The sequence below is a fragment of the Dipodomys ordii genome, unplaced genomic scaffold, assembly GCF_000151885.1.
Source record: "Dipodomys ordii isolate 6190 unplaced genomic scaffold, Dord_2.0 Scaffold125, whole genome shotgun sequence".
Lineage (NCBI taxonomy): Eukaryota > Metazoa > Chordata > Mammalia > Rodentia > Heteromyidae > Dipodomys > Dipodomys ordii.
The window spans coordinates 691,490-704,108 of NW_012267341.1; the positions used below are offsets into that span (position 1 = coordinate 691,490).

General features: G+C 46.9%; 3 protein-coding genes across 4 annotated transcripts in view; 1 reads left to right on the forward strand and 2 right to left on the reverse strand.

The window, feature by feature from the left end:
• Positions 1 to 1,084, reverse strand: part of Ndufs3 (NADH dehydrogenase (ubiquinone) Fe-S protein 3, 30kDa (NADH-coenzyme Q reductase)) — a 10,310-nt gene extending 9,226 nt beyond the window's left edge. Inside the window, exons 1-2 of the mRNA XM_013029957.1 lie at positions 956 to 1,084; positions 636 to 859 (exon numbers count right to left, since the gene is read on the reverse strand). Coding sequence (XP_012885411.1) covers positions 636 to 859; positions 956 to 1,019 — 288 coding nt within the window. The 5' untranslated portion in view covers positions 1,020 to 1,084. The remainder of the gene's footprint in view (positions 1 to 635; positions 860 to 955) is intronic.
• Positions 1,085 to 1,105: 21 nt separating this feature from the next.
• Kbtbd4 (kelch repeat and BTB (POZ) domain containing 4) lies at positions 1,106 to 6,314 on the forward strand. 2 transcript variants are annotated; one of them, XM_013030025.1, is made up of 4 exons: positions 1,106 to 1,190; positions 2,345 to 2,962; positions 4,322 to 4,428; positions 4,782 to 6,314. In XM_013030025.1, exons 1-4 carry the CDS (start codon positions 1,172 to 1,174, stop codon positions 5,640 to 5,642), a joined length of 1,605 nt encoding a protein of 534 aa, XP_012885479.1. In that variant the 5' UTR covers positions 1,106 to 1,171; the 3' UTR covers positions 5,643 to 6,314. The 2 variants fall into 2 exon arrangements, with proteins under 2 accessions (XP_012885479.1, XP_012885480.1); XM_013030026.1 differs by having other exon boundaries at positions 1,143 to 1,295.
• A 906-nt stretch (positions 6,315 to 7,220) lies between these two features.
• Positions 7,221 to 12,619, reverse strand: part of Ptpmt1 (protein tyrosine phosphatase, mitochondrial 1) — an 8,880-nt gene continuing 3,481 nt past the window's right edge. The window contains exons 3-4 of the mRNA XM_013030028.1: positions 11,696 to 11,887; positions 7,221 to 7,479 (exon numbers count right to left, since the gene is read on the reverse strand). Of these exons, the coding sequence (XP_012885482.1) occupies positions 7,297 to 7,479; positions 11,696 to 11,887 (375 nt within the window). The 3' untranslated portion in view covers positions 7,221 to 7,296. The remainder of the gene's footprint in view (positions 7,480 to 11,695; positions 11,888 to 12,619) is intronic.

Sequence of the window (12,619 nt, forward strand, 5' to 3'; positions counted from 1 at the left end):
CTATACTTGTAAGACAGCACAGTCTACTCTCTAGCAGACTAGGATCTCTTTAAGGTCAGGATGGGACCCAGGATTCTCAAGCCAAGAACTTCAGGCTGAAGAGCCCTCACAGATTATGGTCCTGAAAACACAGACTGTGTATGACTGTGTGTATGTTAAGAAAATTAAAACTCAGAAGGGGTAGAAAGGCAGGCCTTCGATAGTCCAATCTGCTGATGTTAATTGTTAGGTTTCGGGAGAACAGCCCCTCCCCTCTTCCAATGGACATAAAGAACGACAATAACTATTAGAGTCACTAGTGATCATGTGATCCTAAATCACTGGGTACACACACCTCACAGCCTGGGGAGTAATGATTAAGTGTTCTTTCCCTCGGCAGACCTGCCATTCTCAAGGTCTGTAGCTGGGCAGTTTTACTGTCTGGATTGTTTTCCTGATCTACAGGCAATAAACTACTACCGACCTCATAACAAATAAGATTATTCGCTACAAGGCTTCGTGAGATACCAGCCACACAGAACGCAATTAACTACTATTCCTGAGCTCTGAGGCCCAAAGTTCTGCTTCCTGTGCTCAGTGCGTTAACCATTTAATCAGAGAAAACGAGAGTCATGAAAACTGAGAGGGGACAATACGGCCCAAACGGAATGGAGATCTAGGGCAGAGAGGGCTCGATTCAGCCTGCGGGCTAGCTCCCCAAGGCCAGACCCGGGGAAGGGCATTCCGGACAAGGACAAACACCGGACGCAGGAGGCCCTGCGGGCGGTCGGCCGCGCGCGGCGCGCATACTCACGGCGCGCGTCGGCCGCGGCGCTCTCCCGCCTCACCCGCTGCAGCAGCACCGAGGGTCGTCCAGCCCCTGCACAGGGAGACAAGTTAGAGGGCGCGGGGTGAGGCCCGGGGGCGCGCCACCTCCACCCCCGACCCCGGTCTCCGCCAGAGGCCGGCCTCTCACCCCTGGCCACAGCTGCGGCCCCCGCCAGCCCGCGCCTCCAGACCACGGCCGCGGCGGCCGCCATGCTTCCCGGACGCAGAGCCGGCGGCGCAGGGAAAGCCGGTGGGACGGGACGCGGAGCCCCAAGGACACGGACCGGAAGCGGAAGTGTGCAGTCTATGTTCTTCCGGGCGGAGAGGGGGCCGGAAGCAGAGGTTCCGGGTTCCTGGCACCGGGATGAGAGGAGGGAACGCAGGTGAGAAAGCAAGACCAGCAGGTGGGCGTACAGTGAGGCGAACGTAGCCCAAGCTCGGTGTAGCCGCAGCTGGAGAGAAGGTGAAGACGTTGAGGAATCGAACCGGTGAGACCAGGAGGGGAGAGGGACGGGCATTCGGCGCTGTTAGGCTCCACACCCCCTCCCCCGCTCCGCCCGCTGAGCTCTCGGTGGGGCGGGCGAGCCAAGGGGCTTGTGGGGGAGAAAACGGTTTCCCTGGAGACCGTTTCCCTGGCGACTCTAGATGGACTGGGACACCCTTCCAACCCGAAGGGCGACGGTCCTCCTTGTGCCTGGAGCTGGAGACAGTTGGGCTCTGTCTCAAGTTCTGGAATGGACCTTCAGGAAATCATTTGGGCGAGCTGGTAAGTGGGGACAGAAACTCAGAAGAGAGCAAAAGTAAGGTTGTTGGTTGACCCAGCCTAGGCCTCATATTGGAGGTGCTGGACTCCATGTGGAGAGAGGGAGAAACCCATAGGGTGTCTTTTTTCTTCTGTTTGGTTTTATTTCCCTAACCTAGTGCAGTCTAACCCTCAGCTTCACTATTTTAATGCCAAGTTATTTGGTTAGAATGGCTTTTTAAAAGACCATAGACGAGCTGGGAAGGTGGCTCAGTGGTAGAGCACTTGCCTTGCATGCATGAGGCCCTGGGTTCCATTCCCCAGCACCACATAAACAAAAAGGAAAAAAAAGCCGGAAGTGGTGCTGTGGCTCAAGTGGTAGAGCGCTAGCCTTGAGCTGAAGAGCTGAGGGACAGCGCCCAGGCCCGGAGTTCAGGCCCCATGACCGGACCCAAAAATAAATAAATAAAAGACCATAGACTTTCTCCAGGCCCTTGCTTACACATGTTGACCTAAATCCTAAGTCTTTTGTTACATCATGGGAAGGAATATTTGGTGTTCTCTCAGGGAAACCATCAGTTAGAACTTTATTGATTTCATTGGAGGAGATCTGCCACTTCAGGAGAATGAAAGCAGCTCTGAGTGAAGGAGAATGTCAGGGACACCAATGGCAGGGCCAGGCCTAAGGTCAGTCTGGACCCACTTTGCTTTTACATTTAAACAGTTCTCCCAGCTGTATTCACAGACTATAGCTGTGGATTCCTCAAATTCCTTAGAGTGGTTATTGCTTTTCAGATAGTTGGAAGAGAGAGAAGTTGGCTACCATGGAATCACCAGAGGAGCCTGGAGCATCCATGGATGAGAATTACTTTGTGAACTACACTTTCAAAGATCGGTCCCACTCAGGGCGAGTGGCTCAGGGCATCATGAAACTGTGTCTAGAGGAGGAGCTCTTTGCTGATGTCACCATTTCAGTGGAAGGCCGGGAGTTTCAGCTCCACAGGCTGGTCCTCTCAGCTCAGAGCTGCTTCTTCCGGTCCATGTTCACCTCTAACCTGAAGGAGGCCCACAACCGAGTGATTGTACTGCAGGATGTCAGTGAGTCTGTTTTCCAGCTCCTGGTTGATTATATCTACCATGGGACTGTGAAACTTCGTGCTGATGAGCTGCAGGAAATTTATGAGGTGTCAGACATGTATCAGCTGACATCTCTCTTTGAGGAATGTTCTCGGTTTTTGGCCCGCACAGTACAGGTGGGAAACTGCCTTCAGGTGATGTGGCTGGCAGATAGGCACAGTGATCCTGAGCTCTACACTGCAGCCAAGCACTGTGCCAAGACCCACCTGGCCCAGTTACGGAGCACAGAGGAATTTCTCCATTTGCCCCACCATCTACTCACTGATATCATCTCGGGTAAGTTTAAAAGGGGACATACCCAAATGTTTGGGTATAATGTTCAGTGGATGTTCTGGTTCAGGAGAAAGGAGCCCTCAAGTTTCCTGTTGAGAGTTTACTATTTGTAGTAGGAATGTAGAGCTGCTGTCAGAGATAGAGTTCCTTAAAGAAGCAACCTAGAGGGCTGGGAAGGTGGCTCAGTGTTAGAGTGCTTGCCTTGCATGCCTGAGGCCCTGGGTTCGATTCCTCAGCACCACATAAGCAAAAAGAAAAAAGCCGGAAGTGGCGCTGTGGCTCAAGTGGTAGAGCGCTAGCCTTGAGCTAAAGAGCAGAGGGACAGCACCCAGGCCCAGAGTTCAGGCCCCATGACCAGACCCAAAAAAAAAAAAAAGAAGCAACCTAGAAAACAAAATGCCTCACATTGCCACAAAAGACTGAGAGAAGCTAGCTAATCTGTCCTATGCCTAATTGCTCTCATCTGTCCTATACTTTGCATTTGTCTATAGGACTAGTTATCTAAGTAAGTTGACAAAATTATCCTTTTTTATTTTTCCAGCTGGGAGTGTAGCTCAATTGGTAAAGCACTTGCCTACCAAGTGCAAGGCCCTGAGTTTCAGAACCTTAAACAACTAAAATAAATGAATGAACAAATGATTTTTATTTTTATTTTTTTGATGCTGGTTCTGGGGCTTGAGCTCAGGGCCTGGATGCTGTCCCTGAGCTTTTCTGCTAAAGGCTAGAATTTTACCACAAGCCACAGCTTTACTTCTGGCTGCTTTTTTTGGTGGTTAACTGGAGATAAGAGTCTGAGGGGTTTCTTGCCTGGGCTGGCTTTGCACCACGATCCTCAGATCCCAGCCTTCTGAGTAGCTAGGATTACAGGTGTGTGCCACAGATGAAATGTTTTTAGTGATGGGATGTTAGGTAACATTGTGAGCCTGCAAGTGAGATGTAGCCATACTTAAAAGTGTTAAGTTCTGCAGCCTTGTAGGTTGCTTCCATAACATGTGGAAGCATTTCATGCTATCCATATTATTTGAGTTTATTTTTGTGGGTTTTTTTTTTATCAGTCATGGGGCTTGAACTCGGCCTGGACACTGTCCCCTCAGCTCTTCAGCTCAAGGCTAGCACTCTACCACTTGAGCCACAGTGCCACTTCCAGTTTTCTGAGTGGTTTATTGGAGATGAGTCTCATGGACTTTCCTGCCCAGGCTGGCTTTGAACCCAGATCCTCAGATCTTAGCCTCCTGAGTAGCTAGGATTACAGGCATGAGCCACTGGTGCCCAGCTGGTTCACATCTTTAAAGCCATTTTTCCTAAGTTTCCCTTTCAGATGATCATATTGCCACTGACTGTGCCTTTCTTTGGCTCTCACAGATGGGGTTCCATGTTCCCAGAACCCCACAGAAGCAATAGAAGCCTGGATCAGTTTTAATAAAGAAGAAAGAGAGGCTTTTGCAGAATCACTTAGGACTAGTTTAAAGGTAAAGTAGATTTGTTATAAATTGGGGTACCAATGCATTCTAGCTGGCCTCTTTGGTGCCTACTGAATAAACTGGCTTGAAGTTGCTGAGCTGGAGAGAAGATTGTGTTTGTGACTCCAGAAACCACCATCTGGGCTGGGAATTGTGCCTTAGTAAATTGTAAAAATCAAAATATAAAATTGAAAGGATGAATACAAATGTGCTCTGCCCAGCATAAAATGTGTAAAGTTAGGTGATTAGAAGAGAGCAAGTATGACAAACAGTAACTGGAGGGGAGTGGTTAGAGCAAGATGTCCGAGCTGAGCCTTCACCACGAGCTGACATGGCATTTATCATTTTAATCTGGCCAACAGGAAATTGGGGAGAACGTGCACATTTACCTTATCGGGAAAGAGTCATCTCGTACCCACTCGTTGGCTGTGTCCTTACACTGTGCAGAGGATGACTCCATCAGTGTAAGTGGCCAAAACAGCTTGTGCCACCAGATCACCGCAGCCTGCAAGCATGGAGGAGACCTGTATGTGGTGGGGGGGTCCATCCCACGGCGCATGTGGAAGTGCAACAATGCCACCGTTGACTGGGAGTGGTGTGCACCTTTGCCTCGAGACCGGCTCCAGCACACCCTGGTGTCTGTGCCTGGGAAAGATGCCATATACTCCCTGGGTGGCAAGACACTGCAGGATACTCTCTCCAACGCAGTCATTTATTACCGGGTAGGTGATAATGTATGGACAGAGACAACCCAGCTAGAGGTGGCTGTGTCTGGGGCCGCTGGTGCTAACCTCAATGGAATCATCTACTTACTAGGGGGTGAGGAGAATGACCTGGACTTCTTTACCAAACCTTCCCGACTAATCCAGTGTTTTGACACAGAAACAGACAAGTGCCACGTGAAGCCCTACGTGCTGCCCTTCGCAGGCCGCATGCACGCAGCTGTACATAAAGATCTTGTATTCATTGTGGCTGAAGGGGACTCCCTGGTGTGCTATAATCCCCTTCTAGACAGCTTCACCAGGCTTTGCCTTCCTGAGGCCTGGAGCTCTGCCCCATCCCTCTGGAAGATTGCCAGCTGTAATGGGAGCATCTATGTCTTCCGGGACCGATATAAGAAGGGGGATGCCAACACCTACAAGCTCGACCCTGCCACTTCAGCTATAACTGTCACAAGAGGCATCAAGGTGCTGCTTACCAATTTGCAGTTTGTATTGGCCTGAGACAGTGATGGAAAAGAACAGCTGATTCCTTTGTCCTTCCCTTTTCCAGCACCTCCCTTGAACCTCAATTCAGAGTAATGTGTTAGTTTGGACGTACAGTAGAAAACAGCACTTCCAGCCTGGCCCTAAACCCATAGGGATGTTCTGTTTGAGACTTAGTAGACTGCTGCTCCTCAGCTGGCTGCTTGAACCGAGGTGGCCATCCCGTGATCCCGTGCCTCACTACAAATTGCTTAGAGCCAGTTTCTCTCTGATCTTAGGCACAGCTTCCCCTCCTTACCTGATCAATGTTAAATAGGAGTTGCCCAATCCCAGGGCAGAAAGATGCCCATTCCTTTTTTTCTACAGCCAGCCAAGTGGCTAGTTCAGTTATACACAATTAGGTATTAGAGTTTTCCTTCAGGCTTTGGTTGGGAGAATGGACTAAGCTGAAGGTGTTCTTCACCAGCAAGACTCAACTCTAGAATTCAGGACGTTCTTTCCATTGTTTTTCATCTGTCTGTCAGGAAAAGTAATTTTGGTTTTATTTTTGGCTTACTTCAACAGATAAGCCAGGAAATAGAATTATTTCTGATTAATAGCAGAAATGTTTTCAAAACTCTGGTCTTTTAAAAGCTCTAGGCTAAATCAGGAGCTAGAAACTGTTCATACAAATAAAAGTTTTTGAAGAGATGTGTGTTTGTCTTTATTGAATCTTGAAGGGATGGCTTTTTTTTTTTTTTTCCCTTGGTCATGGGACTTGAACTCTGGGCCTGGGTGCTGCCCCTGAGCTCTTCAGCTCAAGGGTACCACTCTACACTTGAGCCATAGCACCACTTCTGGTTTTAAGAGGTTAATCGATAAGAGTCTTATGGACTTCTTGCCTGGGCTGGCTTTGAACTGCGAGTCTCAGATCTCAGTCCCCGGAGTAGCTAGGATTACAGGCATGAGCCACCAGTGCCCAGCTGAAGGGATGACTTTCTAAGGAGGACTAATTATAGACCCGTGCAACCCGTGCATTCCTAAATCAGCAGGCCTCCCTATATCCACACATGATTTGCATTCTGATCTCCAAAAGTGGGAGGGGAACCCCCAAAGTCAATGAAATTGGGACTCCACTATCTTTTCTGTAGTACTACAGATCACACTCAAGAACTCATATGAATTTTACCATTGAGGGACACTCCTAGACCTAAGGGGCAAAGAGCCAGAGCTGGATATTTCTTTCTTTTTCTAGTATTAAATGTCTGAGTTATGGTGCTAAATATCATTAGGTACACAGGATTCTTGTTGAGATTAGTATTACTTTTTTTCTTTTTTTGGGTCTGGTCATGGGGCCTGAACTCTGGGCCTGGGCGCTGTCCGTCAGCTCAAGGCTAGCGCTCTACCACTTGAGTCACAGCGCCACTTCTAGCTCTTTTCTTTTTGCTTATGTGATGCTGAGGAATCGAACCCAGGGCCTCATGTATGTAAGGCAAGCACTCTACCACTGAGCCACTTTCCCAGCCCTGAGATTAGTATTTCTTTAACCTATTGAGGAAAATTAGATTCAGACACAAATCTTTTCCTCAGGAAAATGAAATGACAAAAGAAACAAAATTACCCATTACTAAGCATATTTCTGTTACATCAAGTTTGGCTTAAACTCCATCATTACTATAAAATTTATTCTGTATCAAGCAGGGACATTTTGAGTTTTTGATGTGTTAGATCTGTGAGTAGTGTTATTTTCTGTTGCCCTTGCAGAAATCTCCTTGTGGAACTTTTTAAGAACTTCCAACTGGCCAGGTCTGATGTAGATGTGTGACCGGATCTTGGTGATGGCTCCTATAGCCTCTTCTGGGCTCCAGTTGTGCATCTGAAATACAAAGTCACGAAATCAGCCAAGAAAGGAGAGGGCATCAGGGTGCCCTTCACTTTTAAGCAGGTGTTGAAAGATTCACAATGTTGTAACTTTTGTGGGGCTTGAACTCGGGGCCTGGGTACTATCTCTGAGCTTTTTGTTTTTTTTTTGTATGTACCAGCCCTGGGGTTTGAACTCAGGGTCTGGGCACTGTACCTGAGCTTTTTTGTTCAAGGCTAACACTCTACCACTTGAGCCACAAATCTACTTTTGGCTTTTGGTTAGTTACAGAAAAGACTCAGGCTGGACCCTGGTGGCTCACACCTGTAGTCCTAGCTACTTGGGAAGCTGAGATCTGTGGATCATGGCTTAAAGCCAGCCTGGACAGGAAAATCCATGAGACTTGTCTCCAGTTAACCACCAGAACACCAGAAGTGGAGTTGTGGCTCAAAGTGGTAAAGTTCAGGGAGCTTTTTTGCTTAGCACCCATTTGCTGAGTTGAAGCAGGGGGAAAAAAAAACACCCCTCCCAGACTATTCCTTCCTGGTTGGCTTTGAACCACAATCCTTAGATCTCAGCCTTCTGAGTTCCGAGCTAGGATTACAGGCATTAGACACTGGTGTCTGGCTCACAATTTCATTTCTTTTTTTTCTTTTTTCTTTGTCAGTCATGGGGCTTGAACTCTGGGCCTGAGTGCTGTCCCTCAGCTGTTCAGCTCAAGGCTAGCGCTCTACCACTTGAGCTACAGCGCCACTTCCAGTTTTCGGGTGGTTTATTGGAGATAGGAGTCTCACGGTCTTTCCTGCCTGGGCTGGCTTTGAACCATGATCCTCAAATCTCAGCCTCCTAAGGGTAGCTAGGATTACAGGCGTGAGCCACCTGCGCCCGGCTTCACAATTTCATTTCTAAAAAAAAATGCAGGGTGCCAATGCCTCACATCTGTAATCCTAGATACTCAGGAGGCTGAGATCTGAGGATAGTGGTTCAAAGCCAGCCCGGAAATAAGTCATGAGACTTATCTCCAATAAAAACCACTAGAAAACCGGAAGTGGCGCTATGGCTCAAGTGGTAGAGCGCTCGCCTTGAGCTGAACAGCTGAGGGACAGCGCCTAGGCCCAGAGTTTAAGCCCCATAGCTGACAAAAAAAAGGGGGACTGGGAATGTGGCTCAGTGGTAGAGCGCTTGCCTTGCATGCTCGAGGCCCTGGGTTCGATTCCTCAGCATCACATAAGCAGAAAAAGCCAGAAGTGGTGCTTGTGGCTCAAGTGGTAGAGCACCAGCCTTGAACTGAAGAGCTGAGGGACAGTGCCCAGGCCCAGAGTTCAGGCCCCACAACTGGACCCCCCCCCCAAAAAAAAAAAAAAAGCTGGTGTTGGAGATTCAGGCTGTAATCCTAGCTACTTAGGAAGCCGAGATAGTGGCAGCATAAGGCTAGCCCAAGTAGTAGTTTATGGCCTTGAGTGAAAAGCTAAGGGACAGCATCCAGGCTCTGAGTTCAAGCCTTAATATTGGTACTCACACACAGAAAACAAACAGAAAAGAGTTAATCAGACCCCTTCTCAATGAAGAGCTGAATGTGAGCACCCCTTATCCTAGCTCCAGGGAGGCCTCATGCCTAGGCAGGAATGAAGATCCTACTGAAAATAGACACTGGGGCTCACCTTGTAATCCTAGCTACACAGGAGATCTGAGATCTGAGGATTGTGGTTCAAAACCAGCCTGGGCAGGAAAGTCCTAAGACATTTCCAATTAGCCACCAGAAAACTGGAATTGGTACTGTGGCTCAAAGTGGTAGAGTACTAGCCTTGAGAAAGAGATCTTAGGGACAGCACATAGGCCCCAAGTTCAAGCCCCATAACTGACCCCATCACCACCACAAAAAAAAAAAAAGCAAAAAGTCAGGGCTGGAAGGGTGGCTAAATGATAAGAGTACTTGCCTAGTAAGTATGTGAAAATGAGTACAAACAGTCCAGCCAACCACCAATGGCTCATATCTGTAATCCTAACTACTACGGAGGCTCAGATCTGACAAATGCAGTTCAAAGCCAGATTGGGCAAGAAAGTACATGAGACTCATCCTCAATTAAGCACCAGAAAAAGAACTGCAGCTCATGGTGGACAGCTAGCCTTGAGCAAAGAAGCTAAGGCACAACACCTAGGCCCTGAGTTCAAGCCCCAGAAAGTCTTCTTCCAAATAAAAATCCAGGTATGTGCTACTCAGGAGGCTGAGATCTGAGAACTGTGGTCCAAGCCAGCCTAGGCAGGAAAGTCCATGAGACTTGCATCCACAGATAGCCACTAAAAAAAGGCAGAAGTGGAGCTGTGGTTCGAGTGGTAAAGCATGAGCCTTGAGCAAAAGAAGCTCAGGGACAGAGCCCAGGCCCTGAGTTTAAGCCCCAGAACCAGCATGCACACACACACACACACACACACACACACACACATTTTTTAAATGAAACACCTTTGCAAAATTAATGTATACTAATTAAAAAAAAACAAACTAGGAGGGATCAGAGTTTAGCTCAGTCATGAAGTACATACTTAGGAATACACAGGTCTTGGGCTCAATCCCCTGCACCCTCCAAAAATAAATTTCTAGAAGCTAAATGTAGTGCTATAACTATAACAACAATACTAAGAGGAGGCTGAGGAGGGATCATGAACTTGAGGACCAGCCTGGGCTATACAGTTCCTCCCAGACCTTCCCCTCAAAAAATAAAATAGTTTCTAGGGATGAGTATATAGTAGATATTTGTGACTCATTGCACAGCTAGAAAAGAGCTTTTTAAGTTTAACTATCAGAGTTATCTTGGTGGTGGAGGTAGGGCTTGAACTCTGGGCCTGGGTGCTGGCCCTCAGCATTTCAGCTTGAGCCACAGCACCACTTCCAGTTTTCTGGTGGTTAATTGAAGATAACAGTCTTTCCTGACCAGGCTGGCTTTGAACCGCAATTCTCAGATCTCAACCTCTCAAGTAGCTAGGATTACAGGCATGAGCCACCAGCGCCTGTCTAGCAGAGTAATCTTTATATTCTACAGTGCTCAATAGTTTAGAATTCAATAGGACCTCAACAGTACAAATTTCTAGCTTGCTGGTTCAATTCTCACTCGGCCCAAAATATACTCCTGAGACTATTTTCTGGCAGTTTCTTACAATGAAAACTTTCATATTGTTCAGTCACATACTAGTCCACAGTAATAGGCTAGGCTGATGATCACTCTTCCTTTTTAGGGGTGGGAAATGTAAAGCCTACAGGTCATATAAGGCTCACAAAATCATTTAGTAGGTGGGGTGGGGAGTAGTTGTGGAGGTGGGAGGGAAGGGAGGGAAGGAGGGAAGGAATGAGAGAGAAAAAACAAAGGAAGAGGCAACAATGCTTGTTAAGAAATGTACTCAATACCTTGCCCATGTAACTGTAACTCCTCTGTAAAGTATTCCCCTCTATACAGTATTTTTACAATGAAAAACGTACAAAAACTCATTTGGTACATACAGTGTATATTTTTTGTATGTTTCTTATCATCTGTCCAAGATTATATCTGTATTGATAATTTCATATGGCCTGAAAATGATACTATAAATACTGAAATGACCCCTGGCAGCAAATAGTTCCCCATCTCTTTAGGGCTTAAATTATCCACATGACTTAGAAACACTCTTAGAGAGCAGACTAGTAACAAAAACTAAGTTGGGAGGAGCAAGACAATGGAGTGATAAAGGACTACAAGGAATTTGCTTCTAAATATTTTTAAAACATCCCACTTGCCAGTCAACAAACAGATAAGCAAAGTTTAGTTTGGATTCCCTTTTCTAAAAACTCATGTCCAGAATTTACATGGAAATAAAAATACTTGAGTTCTACAAGGCTGGATGTGATTAGCACTGTTGTCTATATAGTACTAGATTTTCTGAGGTTTTTGCAACAAGCGTTTCTAGCCTTTCATCCAGTTGACTGCATTTTTTTTTTAAACACTTGAAGTACTTTCTCATTTATACTTCATGACAGATTTAGGTTAAGGAAACTGGGCAGCAGAAAGGAGAAGCTGTATTTGTCTCTCCTAACAGGCAGGTGGCAGAGCCAGAGGCTAGCTTGGGTGCTTTGCCCGACACACCACTGCCATGCAGCCTAGAGTCGAGTAATGGGCCAGTACATCATGCTTATTAAAAGTTCTGGAACTCTATAAATGAGGCCAATCCAGAGACATCTCTCCTTATACCAGATAGGCTTTACCTGAATCAGATACGCTGCCACCATGGTGGCACTTCTGGAACGCCCAGCCTTACAATGCACGTAGACACTCTTGCCCAGCTTTTGGTATTTGAGAACAAACTGGACTCCTCTGTGGAGGTTGGCCAGTGTGGGCACCCCAGTCATGTCGATTGTGCTGAGCCGCAGCCGCTCAACTCCTACTTTCTTCCACTCCTAGAGCCAGGTTCACCAGTATAAAAAAGAGAATAAAAGCATCTTAATAGGGATGGTGTGAAAGGGGGCTCCCCAGGATCAGGAAAGCAACAAGGAAGGTTCAGGATTTCCTCCGATGTTAATCTGCTATTTCCAATTTTCTAAAAAGGAACTTTTGTACAAATTTGACTTTAAAACATCTGGCCTACATGGCTGATCTTTCCTCAAACAGATATGCTACTGAATTAGAGTCATGCACAAGGCTTAAAGAGTTCTTTGTGTGGCCTTGCTTTATGCTAGGCATGAAGTTGGCCTCTGTGCTGCACAGTTAGCCTGGAAAGTGTTCTTCAAATCCCAGAATCTTCAGCTGCAAGACATTAGTGTGGGCTGGGCACTGGAGGCTCATGCCTGTAATCCTAACCCTAACAACACAGGAAGCTGAGATCTGAACATCAAGGTTCTAAGCCAGTCCTATCTGCCAATTGAACACAAAAAAGCAGGAAATGGAGCTGTGGCTCAGGTGGTAGAGTACCCGTCTTGATTAAAGAAAAAAAAAAAAAAAAGCTCAGTGACAGCACCCAGGCTCCAAGTTCAAGCCCCAGTACCAGCACCAGAAGAAAAACACATTAGCTCTACAATGTTCAGTTGCAAAAGCTGTATGAGTTGGAGTATAGCTCAGTGATATAGTGCTTGCCTGACATGACTGAAGCCCTAGATTTGATTCTTAATACCACTATTAAAAAAAAAAAAAAA